General features: G+C 47.5%; 1 protein-coding gene across 11 annotated transcripts in view; it reads right to left on the bottom strand.

Moving 5' to 3' along the window:
* Positions 1-1527: 1527 nt before the first annotated feature.
* Positions 1528-16283, bottom strand: part of CHRDL1 (chordin like 1) — a 121913-nt gene continuing 107157 nt past the window's right edge. For 6 of the 11 annotated variants that reach the window (XM_045881636.3, XM_045881603.3, XM_054508968.2 and 3 more), the window contains 2 exons: positions 15330-15419; positions 1528-12188 (listed from right to left, as the gene is read on the bottom strand). In XM_045881636.3, the coding sequence (XP_045737592.1) occupies positions 12058-12188; positions 15330-15419 (221 nt within the window). In that variant the 3' untranslated portion in view covers positions 1528-12057. The remainder of the gene's footprint in view (positions 12189-15329; positions 15420-16283) is intronic. The other 5 variants (XM_045881594.3, XM_045881628.3, XM_045881583.3 and 2 more) reach the window with 1 other exon arrangement.

Here is a 16283-nt window from a genome sequence, read left to right on the forward strand (position 1 = left end):
AGTTATACAGCAAGGTCAGGGACCCAGGTTGTCTGATTTCAGTGCTGGTGTTTTAACCATTGCATTCCATTCCACTACCTGATGTCTTTTATCTTATTTTATTTATTTATTTATTCGAGAGAGAGAGCAGGGGGAGGGCCAGAGTGGGAGGGAGATGCTGGGCTGAGGGCAGAGCCTGATGCAGGGCTCGATCTCACGACCCTGAGGTCATGACCTGAGCCAAAAGCAAGAGTCAGATGCTTAACCGACTCAGCCACCCAGGCACCCCCTACTACCTGATGTTTTTAATCATCTCCTGGGAATATATGAAATTGAATAGATGATATCAGTAGGAATCAGCCTTCTGTGGAGCTGAGGACAGGCTAAATTTACAGTCCCTGGATATTAGAGGTATCGGGGGCTCAGTTACAGAGAGCTTAATATGGCAACCGTGTTGACCTCAATACTCCTGACGACACTTGGGGTTGAGTTTTTTTAATTTTTTTAAATTAAAAAAAATATTTTTATTTTTTTTTTAAGATTTTATTTATTTATTTGACAGAGAGAGACACAGCGAGAGGGAACACAAGCAGGGGGAGTGGGAGAGGGAGAAGCAGGCTGCCCGTGGAGCAGGGGAGCCCGACGCGGGGCTCGATCCCAGGACCCCAGGATCACGACCTGAGCCGAAAGCAGACGCTTAACGACTGAGCCACCCAGGCACCCCGAGTTTTTTTTTTTAATAACACCTTTATTGAGATGTAATTTACATAGCATAAAATTCAACCTTTTAAAGTGTATGATTAAGTGGTTTTTAGGATATTCAGAGTTGTGCAGCTCTTCTCTGTTAGCCCTCGTTGGGGAAATTGATTCTTTTGTATTTGTGACATTGGTCAAATTTTGATTAATGGCCTATTGTTTGGCCATCTCCGCTGCAACAAGTCAAACCCTCCCTAAATGTTCCACCAGGTTCCTCCAGCCTTGGTCTTTGTGGAAGTCATTCAAAGGAGAATTTAGGGTGGCTCCCTGAAACATGAGCATTTTTTCATTTTTCTTTTGTCAGCTATTAACTAGCCCTGCCCCGACCTCCTACAGAAAATACATCTGGGAGGTACGCGGGAGAGGCTCCGCCCTACCCTGCGGGCACAAAAGTATCTTCAGTATGAAACTTGCAAAGAGATTAAAGTTTCTGTTTCAATCTGGATAAAACAGCGGTTCCTCATCTGAGGTCACCACCAGGTTAACCAGCAACTTATTATGAATGAGGCACTCTGCCTTACACATATATTCACTACTACTTCTAAAACACACACGGCTGATAGGATGGATAAAGCACAAAGCCTTTCTAACCGTGTGGCTAAATTCCTAGTAACTTTTTTTTTTTCATTATATATTTTCTTAATCAGCAGATAGAAAAAGTACAGCTACTCTCATGGGATAATCAGAGAAAGTTTTGATGGACCAAAGAAGTCATGTGGACTCAAAAACGTGGAGGGACCACTGAGTTAAATAAAGACTCTTCATAGGGTATCAAATTTTCACTCAGTAGGGAGTCAACTGATCAGCAGTCATTAACACAATGGTCTTAATTCACTGGACTGCTTCTGGGTAGCCCATGAAACAATTTCATCCTAAAAGCAGAGTGGGAATCAGAAATGGCCCCAAGCAGGTCTAGGGGGCTAGGAAGTTCAGCATTTGGAGGGCCCCGCGTGCTTGGGGGAAATGGATGCTTTTTGTATTGATGACAGTAGTCAGAGTCTGACGGATTAATGTTTGGCTGGTACCGCTCCAAAGAGCCAAACCCTGAATGTTCTCGCGTGTTGGAAGACACTCGAGGGGGGAAAAGAAGGGTGCTGAGCACCAGGGGTGGGGTCTAAAAGGAAGGAGGGGGCTGCCAAATGTGTGATCCAGACCGCATCTACCCGCTTCTTCGTCTGTTGGGAGGGCAAGGAGATAGTGATATCTACCCCCAAAGTTAGCAGATGACTTTTAGAGTTCCTTTTCTTTGGAGCTTCTCCCTTCCCTTTGTTCCTTCCCAGAAACTCCTCCCCCGATACTTGCTTGCAAACCTTCCCCGTCCCATCCCACCCGGAGTCCCACTTCTTATCCAAAGCCATTCAATCAGCTCGAATTGTCTTGTGTTTTTCTGGAGGGGTTCCCTCTCCAAAGTTGCCAGGATGTCTCAATATTCTTGGAGCTTGTCCTCAGTTTCCAAAACTTGAGGGCGTCCCATCAGCCACAGTTCTGACTTCAAATACACACTGACCTTTTCCTTTCAACCAAACACCCTCCCCCTTCCCCATTGCATTGCGTCAGAGCCTCCTCAGGCCTGTTGCACTGCTCCAGGCATCCCCCTGCCTGTGGCTTGGGGTTAATATCTGGTCCTTTCCAATCCCACCCCATGTGATTGTGTCTTTGTTTCAGATCCAGGAGAGTAATCACACTCCGACTGGGTCTCCACTAGCCAAAGCAAAAGAGACACTTGAGGAAACAATTGGCCAGTCCCTGCAGAAGGGGATCTTGAGTTGTCGGAAAACCAGCCTATTGCCTCAATTCTCCTCTCTACCTGACATGACCTCAGGGCCCTAAGTGGCTGCTTTCCTTGGCACTAATGAGGCCAGAGCACAATGACTTCGGTTGCTTGAGAAGAGGCCATATCCCAAGAGAGAGCTAATTTTCTTAGAGGGAGTTTTCTTGGAATTGCGGGGGCAAAGGCTCTGGAGACCTGGGCTAACAACTTCGTTGTCTGCCTCTCTCCAACCTCTTGCTGAGGGCCACCTAATGGCACAGGAGGGTGGAAGGAGGAGGGGACTGAGGTGGAGGGCCAGAGCAGTTCCCAGGCTGCAGTCAGGGGAGCAGGTACGGTGTTCCTAGGGCACGTAAAACCGTAGAGCTGACTAAAAGTTAGTCAGACCTTTATTATCACCGTGTTCCAGTAATTCTGAACAGCGGCAGTGCTCAAACACTAATCCCCTGGGTACCCCACTGCCTCCGCAGCAGTAGCACCTCTGGGGTTCCCTCATCCCCTCGGGAGGGTCACGCCTCAGGCTGAGCTTTCAGGTAAGACTTCAGATTCATACCCCTTTCCTCCATCGAAATTTCCGTCTTGTGTTCCATCCCCTTAGGACTCTGCTCTCTACTTTCACTGGTGGGATTTCTTTATAGGGGAGGACGTACAGTGGGTACCCAGCTCTCCCCGCCAGGAGCGCCTGCGTGGTAATGCGAGTCACACGCAGAATCCGTGCTTCAGTCCAATGCTTGTTTGAACCCTTTGGAAGCAGGGACGCCCTGTTTGCAAACAAAATATGGTGTGGAACCCCAACTCTCAGCCTCCTTCAAGCCTCCCCTTCAATGTCATTTCCTTGGGGAAATCTTCCTTGTCCTTCCATGATAAGGACAAGTCTTTATGACCTACACTCTCATCGCCCCCTTGGTCTTGCCCTTTCTTACCACCCTTGGGATTATTCTCTGGTAGACAATGAGCTCTTTGCTTGAAGCAAATGCCAGCTCTATCTTGTCCACCGCCAGAACCCCAGAACCAAGTCCAGTACGTGGCCCTCTCTGGGTGTGCCAGACCTGAGTGAAGACACAGAAGTGTTTCTATGACTACAGCCTGTGGGTAAATGAACATTGGAAAGAGCCATGTCACATGTCACACCGTGGGCTTTTATTGGAATTATGGTCAACCACCACCCCCAGGTCATTTTTTCAGAACAACACAAAAAAGGGGTCAGTCAGGCTTTCCTACCTTGTAGTCATGTGGTGACATTTTAAAACGAACAGCAGTGGCCTCAACTCCCATATTCCAGGGGGTAGATTTCTTCCTCCTCTCCTTGGCACTAAAATCAGATTCTTGCTCTTACTAAAGCCTGGCGGAAGTCCTGCGGGGACACCCCCTCTCCTTTTCTATACCAGAACCCCCAGAAGTCTTCTTCTTTTTAGTTATCCCAGGTTGGCCCTTCCTTCAAAACCAGGCTCAGGTTCTACTTTCTGCCTGAAATAAGCCAAGCTTTGGCTGCTTTCCCTTTTCTTTGAATGACTGGAGTTCAAGGATAAATGGCTCACTGAATTTTTTAAAAATGGAATTTACTGTGCACTTACTATGTGCCTGTCACTATCACGAACACAGTACATTATCTCATTTAAGTCCCACAGCAACCCTTTGAAGCAGGGACTCTTCTTATCCCATTTTACAGATAGGGAATCAGAGATTAAAAGATGTAGAGGGGCACCTGGGTGGCTCAGTCGGTTAAGCGTCCGACTCTTGATTTCGGTTCAGGTCATGATCTCATGGGTTGTGAGATCAAGCCCCGTGTCGGGCTCCATGCTTAGTGGGAAGTCTGCCTGAAAGATTCTCTTCCTCTGCCCACCCCCTCTCTCTAAAATAAATAAATACATCTTTTTTTTTTTTTTTTTAAAGAGATGTAGGAAACCGGGAGAAAGGGAAAGAAATGTGAATTGTTTGCATATGTTAATTCCCTGTCTTCTCTTGGTTCCCTGACAGGAGAGGACTCCTCGCTAAGTCCTCGCTACGTTTGACTCCAAACTTCCTATGTGATTCTATTATTAACTGTGGTGATTCTTTGAACAGAGGTGAACATCTTGACTGCAAGAGTGAAAACTGACTTGAGCCCTTCTGCAGTGTTTTCTTTTACCCAGACTCCCTCCTGATGAAGCAATCTCTCTCCTCGGATACATTGCTGAATTTCAGAATTCACTTCTAAGTGCCCCCTCTTGGGGCTAGTACATGGCCACAGCCCTGTGAGGGCTAATGCACAGCCTGCAGGTCAACAATGCTTTTAAAAGAGCACCGCCCCCCAATGGAAGCTGCTACTTTCCACCATAAACAAACCCAAACCTGGGCATTTTAGACATGTAGCAGGTTCAGAAGTAAAAGGAGGTGAAAACAGAGAGGGAGGGAAACCATAAGAGACTCTTAACTCTAGGAAACAAACTGAGGGTCGCTGGAGGGGGCAGGTGGGGAGAGCGGGTAACTGGGAGACGGGCATGAAGGAGGGCACTTGATGGAATGAGCTCTGGGTGTGATATGCAACTGATGAGTCACTGATTCTTACCCCTGAAACTAATAATAATAATAATAATAATAAAGAAGTGAAAGGAGAAAGCTGGAAAGCAGGAGGAATGGCATAGTGCTGTTTCCAAGAGGTGGCGGTGGGTGGGGACTGCAGAGACTCAGGCAGAAACGAGAGTATGGCTTGCTTACTTGATGCTCTCTACTTGCCCCCATCCCTCCACCAGAGAGCAAACCTCACCCCTCACCCCCAACACACACACACACACACACACACCCCTTCCTCCTACTGTCTCCATTGTCAGAAGGTTTTCACTCACTCCAGCCTTCTGCCTGTAATTTTGTAATTGGGGAATTCATTTTGAGGGTAATGAAGACTAATAAAGTCTTTAAAAGTGAAAAGGTATCTGAGGGTTAAGGATCTCTCACTCACTTGACTCAATGTGCTTCCTCTCTAATGCCCAGACAACCACCCCGTAGGGATTCAGGTTCTGATTGTTGTCCGAAGGAGGTCCTTCATGGTGGAGCCTGCGGTCCCCTCCGTGGGGCCAGGCAGGCCTGGGTCTGGGATAGCCGGATGCGAAGGGCGGGATGACAGCGCCGGACTGGAGAGAGAGTGCGTGACGAAACAGGCTGTCAGGACAAACTCTGTCTTTGACATTTTGCCTCCAGCCGGCTCCTCACCCACCTCTCCGCCGCCCCATCCAGAAAGGTGAAACTCCCTGCTCACTCCTCACCACCCACCCTTGCCCCCAGGACTGAGCTTAAGCAGGTACTAATTAGTACTATATATATAACTTGGTTATGTTCAGGGTTCAAGAGGCTTGTGTGGACTGGCCCGGGAATCCAAGCGTCAAATAAAATGATGTTTCTATAAGAAAATGCTGGATTCTATGGGCGCCTGGGTGGCTCAGTTGGTTAAGCAACTGCCTTCGGCTCAGGTCATGATCCTGGAGTCCCGGGATCGAGTCCCGCATCGGGCTCCCTGCTGGGCAGGGAGCCTGCTTCTCCCTCTGACCCTCCCCCCTCTCATGTGCTCTCTCTCTCTCATTCTCTCTGTCTCAAATAAATAAATAAAATCTTAAAAAGAAAAGAAAATGCTGGATTCTAACTTGTGGGCCAACACTTCACTCCCAGATTGGGGACTGCTTAAACTTGGGAGGCAGCGCAGAACTCTTGTGTATGGTAACTTGAAACCAGGCCTCGGGTTTCTTGTATGGTCCATTTTGCGAAAGCTCCATACACACCATGTTGGAATCTAATTATTCACACACACACACAGACATGGATAGAGATATAAGTATTGTAACATGCACTACGGCTATTCCAAATATTATATTGCAATATAGAGAGTCTATATAGAAATATAGATACTACTTGTCATTGAAGCCTTAGCAAGAATCCTTCACAGCTGTGAGGTCTATGCCACAAATGTCTACATCTTGCTCTAAGCACTAAAAAAGAAAAAGAAAAAGAAAAAAATCTATGTGTAAATCTGTTATCTGTGAGCTATTTTTAAAAGAAGCCTTATGGCAAATCATTTTGCGTGGCAAACAAGCACTTTTTCATTTGTATTTGTTAACCAAGATTTTATTCGGTTTTCTTAGATGGGGTGACAGAGAAGATGTTCTGAAGGACTGGATATTCAAGTAATCTCGGGACTGCTTTCTTTCTCAACTGGAGAAAGAATCTCACTAGACTGACCATGCACTTGGCAAATATTTATTGAATGCCTAAAAGTGCTGGCCACCGGGTCTCTGCCCTCTCAGAGTTCTCCAGTCTAATCAGGGAGACTGGGGCTGAGCAAATATGTCATTTTTATGCATGCAGTTGACTCTTGAACAACATGGGTTTGAACTGTGCAGGTTCAGTTCAACACGCAAATTTTGCATCGTACAGTACTGTAAATGTATTTTCTCTTCCTTATGCTTTTCTTAATACCATTTCCTTTTCTCTAGCTTACTTTCCTGTAAGAATCCAGTATATCTTACATATAACATCCAAACTATGTGTTAATCAACTCTTGATGTTATCGGTAAGGCTTCTGGTCAACAGGAGGCTCTTAGTAGTTAAGTTTTGGGGGAGTCGATAGTTATATGCAAATTTTTGACTGTGGCGGGGGGCTGGCACCTGTAATCCCCAAGTTATTAAAGGGTCCACTGTAATGGCATGGAAAATGTGAGTGCTCTTAATGTCCTCATCTCTAAAATAGGGCCAATAATAGGACCTACCGCACAGGGCGGTGGTTGAGGATTAACTAAGAAAACACGCATGTCAACAGATCGTACTCCAGAGACTGGCATGAGCTAAGTGCTTTGGTTGTTATTTCGTAAGAGCATGGGGGAGGGCACAACTAACTGCCTGAAAGAGGTGGCCCAGGTCTGAGATGAGCAATGTGAGTTTTAAAAGATGAGTAGGTGTTCAATAAGTGGACACATCAGGGGATGAATATTCCAGGCAGAGGGAGCTAGGTGCAAAGGAACAGAAGTACTAAGGACTTCTAAGTACGAGTTCTTGTTAGTACTTCTTAGTACTAAGGACTTCGTACTAGGTACTAAGTTCCAGAAGAATGGAGTTGGCATGGCGGGAGGATACAGTACATAGGGAGAAAGGACAAACGGTAGCAAACTAGGAAGGGAGCAGGCAAGGATCCGCAGAGGAGGTGACATTTTGACTGGGTCTTGAAGGATGAGTAGGAGTCTGCCGGGCAAAGGAGAGGGAAGAACATTCTAGTGGTGGGAAGAGTATATACAAAGGCCCAATGTTGTAAATGTGTATGAACTATTTGGGAGACTGTGTGCTGTCGCTGGAGCTCTGCATTTAAGGACTCCTGTCTCCCATGGAGAGGTTTCAGAGGTATCTGAGCTTGTTTGGCTGACCGGTGGGGTGGGCCCCCTGAAGTCAGTCTGCATGAGGGATTCAGTGGGGAACAGAGGCCGTACACAGGAACCATAAGGAAGAGGGATTAGGAGGACAGTCTCATGTCTGTCTTAGAGGCTTATACTCAGCCCAGCCTCTGCGTCCTGGCAACGAAAGGACTGGAAATGGAACTTGAAGGATTCATTTCGGTGCAAAAGTCCAAGAGACTCTGAGGCACAAGAAGACCCCTGCCTATGTGTTAAACTGGTTTCACGGAAGGTGGCAACATATAACATCACAGGTAGGGAGGGAGGGGAGCCTTCTCTCCACTTGTGCACAGGATAAGGTGCCACTGGGGATTTCGGAGCACCACCACCACCATGCTGGCACCTCTAGGCCTGCAGAAGGAGCCCCACCAGCCATATCCCAGCGAGTAGTGGTGGGGAGTGTCAGAAGACGTGTGGTGATGGAAGCAGTGGGTGGCCCACATGAAATGACCTCTGGGACTTTCTCGGAATCACCCGGGTGTGGAGACTACAGAGAGGAAAAATCCTGTAGGAGGAGAGAAGGGCAAACACCAATAAACATGGGCCACTCCTAGGAGACCATATTGCCAGGATGCGGGTGATCAGGGCAAAGGAAGAGTGCCAGAGGGAGCCAGAGTGTCTGGTTTAAGTTTTATGTGGTCCCCCCACTGGAGGTGGAGTAATGTGGGGATTTAGAGCCCACCGTTGCAGAGGAAAGTTTGCTGGGTTTTGTAAGGGGGGGGTGGGGGCAAGCTAACAGAGATGAGGGGAACTAGGTACAGCGGAATGCACAGTAAGGGGTGGGCCACCAGAGGCCAAAATTCGGGCCAAGTTGTAGGTCAAGGATTGTGGGTTTCGAGGCTCAGCATGGGGAAATGGCTTCTCGTGCACCTCCCACACCAAGGTAACACTTCTTTCCCCATTACCTTCAATCTTTTCCTTTCCATAGGGTCTCTCCCTTCAGTACTCAAACATGGCCAAGTATCTACCATATTTGAAATAAAAACTTTGCCAGGGCGCCTGGGTGGCTCAGTCGGTTAAGCGTCTGACCTTTGGTTTCGGCTCAGGTCCTGATCTCAGTGTTGTGGGATCGAGCCCCGCACTGGGCTCCATGCTCAGCGGGGAGTCTAAATACCTTCTCCCTCTGCCCCTCCCCCTGCTTGCACACTCTCTGTCTCTCTCTCTGAAATAAATACACAAATCTTTAAAAACCCCCAAAACCCCCCAAACTTTCCTTTGACCCCGTATCTTTCCCAGCTACTTCCTTCATGTAATCTCTCCACTTTCTGTAATGAAGCTTCTTCAAGGAGTGGCTCTAATTTTTGTCTCCAATTCCTTACCTCCCCACTCACTTCCAGCTTCTGCTCCCATCACTCCCCCAACACGTCACCACCAATGACTTCTGTGTTGCTCAGCCCAGTGCACACTTTTGTGTCCTTCTATCATCTGACACTCAGGCTCTCCTGGCTTCGGCACAAGCACACATCTAATTGCTCTTAGGGGTTTGAGGCAACCTGGTTTGGATTAACATATATGACAAAACTCTCACCTTGTTCCCTGTGCAGCAGACTGAAATTGAGGCCCTCCTGAAACCCAAGTCAGTGGCCTTCTGTCCCCAACCTCTTCAGTGTCTTGGCCATGCCCTTCGAGAACATCCATGGTCATAAATGAACGTCTGCTAATCCCTTGACATGCACTGGCTAGATTAAGCCTCACCGTGGGATTGCAGGCAAAAGGCAATAGCACCATATTTATCCCCGTTTCACAGATGGGGAGATGGGGAGATGGGGAGACTGACACAGCTGGGAAGTGCAGAGCCGGGATTAGAAACACAGGCAGGCTGACCGCAAAGTCCCCACTCTTAGCGAAGTTGCCACAGTGGGAGCGAGGGGGCATCAAGCTGAGTGTGAAACAGCCAAGCCCACCCATCGCCCGCTACTTGGTCCGAGGTCAGCACCGACCAGGGACTCAATCACTCCCGCAGCATTCCTGCAGATGATTTTTCAAAATTAACTTTTTTATTAATTTAAAAATCCAGAAATACAGTGACTACATAAATAAGTACCCTATTCAGGTACGTGTCCTGTAAGAAGAACAAAAGGCTAATACTGTTACTTTACGTTTACTCTTACTTGTTTACACGAGTTAACTAGAACATGGCTATAACTGCTAAATGGTGCTTATGGTCTTTGTTGTTCCAGGTGTTTATGATACAAATAAATACACAAGAAGAACCACATCCATTCCTCTCCTAACTACAGGGGACTCCGCCTCTTCTCCCCATGCCCTACTGCTTATACCACCCAGAACCCCGCAAGGTTTCTACGTTGGCCTAGCACAGCTCCCCAGCCCCTGCTACACACAGCACATGGGAAAGATGTGTCCCCGCACCTGGGGGCAGACGTCTATCTAGGGAAGCTCTCTGGGTGTTCCCTTATGGTTGAGCTTTCAGAGAACACCTGGGTGGGAAGGCTTTGGGGTGAGTCATCCAGAAGGGGAAATCACCACTTGGCTTGAGGATCCAGTTACTTGTTTCCACACTATGGAAATGCTGCCACCTCTGGGAGGGAGGCCGAAGCTACTTAGCAGCCTCGTCCCCAGTAATGCTTTCTGGCCCCTCAGCCCTGGATGTCCTCCCTCCCTTTCCTGTGGAGAGTATGTATGAAGGGTTGGTAGGAGGCTTGTCTGGTGAAGGCCTGGCCACGAGGCGCCCCTGTATCTCTTTTAGGAGGACAGCCTCCATTATGCCAGGTTGCCATAAAGATTTTTACATTTTTCCCTATTGGTGTCATCGACTGTAAGGAAAATAACGTTCCTCTCTCCTATGGTCATGGAGTGGGAAATACAGGATGTCTGCGTCCCTGATACTTCTGAGTACTCATCAGAGTTCATTCAAGCCCCTCAGAAGGGATGAATCTAGAAGGCAGGCTTGAGATCCTTGTGGAGAATTTATAGTTTTGCCACAAAGATGATGTCTAAAGCCAGGCCTCAGAACGGTAAGTTCTGCTCTGGTATCGAGCTGTGAATAGACAGTTTCTGAGCAGCCTTCTCTAGGATTCATGACTCAAATCCCTGCTTGGTGGATGAGATGAGAATGGTAGGAAAGTTTAGAACAAAGATCCTTGTCAGAATATCCACTTCCCCACATGAGCAACAATTCTCCTAACTGAACAGCCAACCTTCAGAAGCTTGTGGGGACTGAGCCCCTTTGCAAAGTCAAAATGAACTCCTGTAATTGGAGAAGAAGGAAAACCGCCCTTTTAAGAAGCTTCTAGAATGTAATCATTTAACCTAAATTTTTGGACTACAGAACCCTGGCTATCAAGAAAATTAGCGAGTATTGAGCTATTTGTTGGGGACTCTTATTGACTTGAAAACACAAGGTTTCCTTGTTGACTTCCATCCACCATTTTCTTCAACAATTATTTTGTCTTCTGTGGATTCAGTTTCTGAAGATTTTACTCCGTTCTAACGTCTTTACGGGGCCCCCCACAGGCTCAGGGAGAAAAGAGAAGTACCCACAACTTCAGAGCTACTTGGGAGCCAGGCGAGGGAAAGGAGGGGAGAGTCTATGCTGGCTTTGCCTCAGAAGGAAGGCGGCAGTTTAGTGTGTGTGTGTGTGTGTGTGTGTGCGTGTGCGTGTGCGTGCACACGTGTGCACACATGCATGCTTGCATACAGGCATGTGTGTCTGTGTGGATGAGGATGGGCAGTTAATATTTTCTTAAAAACACAAGACATCCTAAAATTCAAAGAGTATAATTTCATACACATATTTTCTCTGTACTACACAACTCCTACTAAGCAAATACTCATCGGTTTTCTTTCATTGGAGTAACTTTCTAGATAGAAACCCTAGGGTTTGGTTTACTCTTTAACCTGTGAAGAAATGTGATTCTCCCAGAAACTAGAGCAGTGTTGTGGTGTTCTAGCCCTCCTCCTCCCACAAATAACTCAAGACTCTTCTAGTCTCTTTGCAGGAGGTGTTTAAGGACTGACACACCACTCCACATAAAGGAGCAAGTTATGCTGTGCATGGCGTGAATAATGAACTGCATTTGAGTTTGGCGTTTTAGGGCACTGTTGACTTAAGCAAAATCAGCCCGCAGTCCAGCTGCAGCTTGAGTTTTCTTGCTTTACCCTCTCCAATACTGTCTGTCTCGTCTAACAGTGGCCCTTTTCAGACCTCTCCAGGTACAAAACCTTGACCAAATCTTCAAGCTCTGTTCTGCACACACGACTTGAACACATCTGGCTGATCTGAGCTTCTCCTTCGGTGAATATCTTCCACTGGCCTACAAAGCAAACACAGAGTAGCCCAGACATATAAGAGGAGGGCAGAGCCAATTAGGAGTGTAACCAATCTACCCGATCCTTACCCGCTCGCTCACCGGGGGGGTGGGGTGGTCGGAATACAAACGTCAGGTGGTTTCAGAACAGCCCTGCAAAACACATTTCTGGGGACAGATATGGAAAACGGGCCACAGGGTATTCATTTCAATATGCAGGATTTGTAAGAATCCCAAGAATAATACGTAACGGCCTCAAGAGTCAAACCTAAGTATTTTTCTTGGAATTTTTGCAGTATATGCACGATTTGTGAAATGCCCCACTATCAGGTTGTGAGCTGTTTAGGTGGCTCACTTGGGACCAGGCCAAATAAAGCAGTACCTGTGTGTTACTGAGGCTTTGCTTACTTTTTGGGGGGCCAGATACCAGTTTAGGGGACTTGATTATTTACTGCTCTTTTCTCTATCCATGCCACCCTTTGCTAACAACTGCCCACCTCTGTTTTCTCCTATGCTCACATGCTGTCTTTACACCCCCTTTAGCATCCCTCAATCCCCTCCTGTGCTATCCCTCCCATTCCCTGTTTTTTCCTCTCCCTCCAGGGACGTGCCCATACTTCCAGCCTGTCCTTACCAACTTGCCTCTTCCCCATTCCATCATGCTAGTTGAGCAAACATTTTTGAGTTCACGCCTTGTGCTGAGCACTGACTGGTAACCACTCTAGATCATCCTTCTTCTGGACCCATACCTTCTCGGAGTTTCCTGATCCTCAAGTGGCAAGATCTTCCTTCTCCTGCTATCACCTTGCCATGGCAAATAATCTTTGTAACAAACTGCCCACCCCGGATATCCTCTTTGGTCTTTCGATTCCTGCTCTCGTGCTGTTACAACCTGGGGAACTCCTAGTCCAAAGTCAGTGAGCTCCTCTTCATCCAGAACCTATTTTCAACCTCTTTTCTTTCCCTGGCCAAAGAAGATCATGACCCTCTTTCCTTACAGACTCGATGTCTCCACTTCCTGTCTCCCTTGGATCATTCACCTTTCTCTGTTCTCTCCAACTCAATGGGAAAGGAGAGAAGGGTCGGGCAAGGAACCAGCTTCTACCAAAGCCCTGCTGTGTGCCAGGATCTGATGGCCTCATGATAGAAAGGGTCAGGCTTGTTTTTCTTTGCCCCCAGGTGTCCCTGCAGGGTCATCTTAGTCCCCACTTCCTTCGGCTGCACACAGCTGGAGGCACACACTGTCTTCTTCCACTATACACCCCAAATCCTGTTATGAACAGAGAGTTCGTTTCAACCATCTTTCAAGCCCCCCAGTGCCTAGCACAGTGCCTTGCTCACGGCAGAAACAAAAATGTGTTCTTTGAAATTAATTGGTAATTTCAAAAGTCACATCATTAGTACCAGATCCTAGACTCTGCCCCCTTTGTTCCTTACTCACATGTAAGGACTCCCAACCCCTTGTTTGAATTCTCTCCTCCCTCACGTTCAGTTTATCGTCCGTCAGTCTCCTACAGAATAAACAAGTGACCTCATCAACCCTATTTCCCGCTGCCCATAGGATAAACTCTTCTCGGATGACCTTTAAGTATCTTCATCTAAACATGTTCCAAGTGAAACGGGCTTTTCCCCTCAGTACCTGCTTATTCTCCAGAGTTTCCCGTTAGCAAATTAACACTATTCACCAAGTCTATAAAGTTGTTACTGTTGGAGTCATTCCAAACGCACTTCTCTCTTTGTAGCGATCCTGATGATTTAACCTCAGAGGTGTCCCTCATGGTGACCTCTCCTTCCCTGTCTGACCAATCTAATACAGTATGAGTTGTTTTTTGTTGCTGTTGTTGCTGTTGTTTTATGGTATAAGAGCTTCCTGATTCAGAGTACCACCAGCTACTTATCACTGAGAGTTCACTTTTCACTCCACACAGTGGGCACTCCATTCTAAAAAACAGATGTACTGCATTTCTGTTAACTTCTATTATAAAAGAATTAAAAGATATATCTTAGTTTCTAAAAAAATAAAAAACGGATCTGCATGCATCGTGCACTTGGTTAAAACCCTCCCCTGGGGTTCTCAGGTCTGGAAAGCAAGTCCAACTTCTCAGCATGGCATACTGGGCTCTTTGGAACACGGCTTCATCAAAGTAGGTATGTAATAAATCCGCCTGAGGGCCAAGAGACATCTTTCCGAAGCACCATTTCCATCTCGCTAGGCCATTTGTGAGTCTGCAGCAACTACCCACGCTACTTGCCTTCTCCGTGAACTTCTCTCTGGCTTCTTCCAGGGCCCTCCACCCCCACATTTCTTGTTTGCTCTTGTCTGAGTCTTCTCTTGGGCTGCACCCTCTCTCTGAACGGATTTCCTGACCTGCAGCCCCATCACACCCTTCTCTTTCAAAACACACCTCCTCCCTGAAGCCTTCCTTGACTAAGCCTGCCTGGCTCTCTCTCGTCTCATTGTTCCTCGCAGATTTCCCCTGAGTACTTAAGTATTTAACTCTTCAGAACTAGACTGATTCTTAGAGAAGTCATGTTCATGTTCTGTCTTGCCCATTGAAGTGCTCCCCACCCCCCACCCCCACCCCCAATACCTAGCAGTGTCTAGTCCTTAGGCTCCACCCTGCATAGAAAGAGGGAGAGCTGCAGGTATGCCTGAATGAGTGCCTGGATGCTTTGAAAGAAACAGGACCACTCAGGGGCAGTTCCACAGAGTCGCACAGAGCTTTGCCGAATTGGGATGCGTTCACTTTCTCTCTCTCATCCCCACCACCAGAGGACTTATCCTTCCAGATGGGACGTCTCCACAAATGTACCAACCAGCCCCGGAATCTTGTGAGCTTTCTCTGACCCTCTGGAGACTCTGGGGTTAGCAGGGTTCATTGAAGAGAGTCAGGAAACCTGGACTCGAGGTAGCTTATGCTCAGACCACATCTGGATTTGTCTTCAGATCCAAGCTTTTCAGCTCACATTCAGACACCCCCTCCGCTGCTAAGTGCCCCCCAGAGAAGAGACAGAACATCCTCTGACGTTGACACTGAGCCCTGCTGACATTCACCGAGAACGCAAAGGCACTTTATTGGGGGCTCTGCTACATGGAAGCCTGGAGGTGTTTTCCAGAGGAGGAAAAAAAATACAGGTACCACTTACTCAGGGTTGTCCTGGTCACCAGCTTGAAGTGATGGAGTTCCTCAAACATCCTTTTGGAGATCTTCTCAATATGGAAGTGCTGGAGAATGCCTGGGGCCAAGTGAAAAAGTGGGGCAGGTGGTCAGGCCCTCTCTATCTGGAACCACCCCCCCCTTTTTCTGCTTGGGTTGAGCATATCATCTCATTACAGGGGTTTAGGAGTATCGAGCTGGGCTGTGTAATGTGCTTAACCAGGAACTTGGATGGCTCAAGGGTTATAATTGACTCCATCTGTTTCCTTGGCTCACTGGCCTCCCCTTAGTTCTCCAGAGGATAGAGATATGGAAGATAGTGTTGCTGACCATGGGACCCCCCTCCTAGGGAAAGCCACATGGAATCGAGCAAGGGTGCTGGTGGGAGTATCTCTACCACCAAAGGCGGCATTGGAAATTTCTGCTCTTGCCCCCGGGTCCAGGTAGATTATGTCCCTGCCAAACTACTGGGCTGCCCTTCTGGCCAGGCAGTGAGACAGCCGTGGGACTGAAGACAGGAGAAGCCATCCCTGTTCCCAAACTCACTGAAAAGCGTATTTTCCTTTGGGAAATATCCACAGCATCTTTAGCTTTCCCTTACAGAAAATGGGGAAAGTCAAAATGGGGGGGGGCGGGTACCCACCATCTCCACTTTGCCTGAAAAGTGATTATTGGAATAACACCCAAATGGAAAATGACCTTGCATTTAAGGAGCAACAAGTTACCAGCCTACTTAATCCTCAGGAGGTCTAGAGAGGGCCACGTAATTGAAGCCTGGGTGTTTCTCTGCTCACCAAGCACAGTCCTTGGCTGCCCAGCACTGAATAAGAGGTCACTGAGATGCTATACCAGCAAGCCAAAAAACCTCCACATGCCTCTAGGGAGTGTGAGGTGTGGAGCAAAAAATAGTGGGTCCGCTGCTACGGAAGCCAACAGAACAGGG

Source organism: Mirounga angustirostris, unplaced genomic scaffold (genome assembly GCF_029215605.1).
Source record: "Mirounga angustirostris isolate CCGP_5_RB_7025 unplaced genomic scaffold, mMirAng1.0.hap1 SCAF_11, whole genome shotgun sequence".
NCBI lineage: Eukaryota > Metazoa > Chordata > Mammalia > Carnivora > Phocidae > Mirounga > Mirounga angustirostris.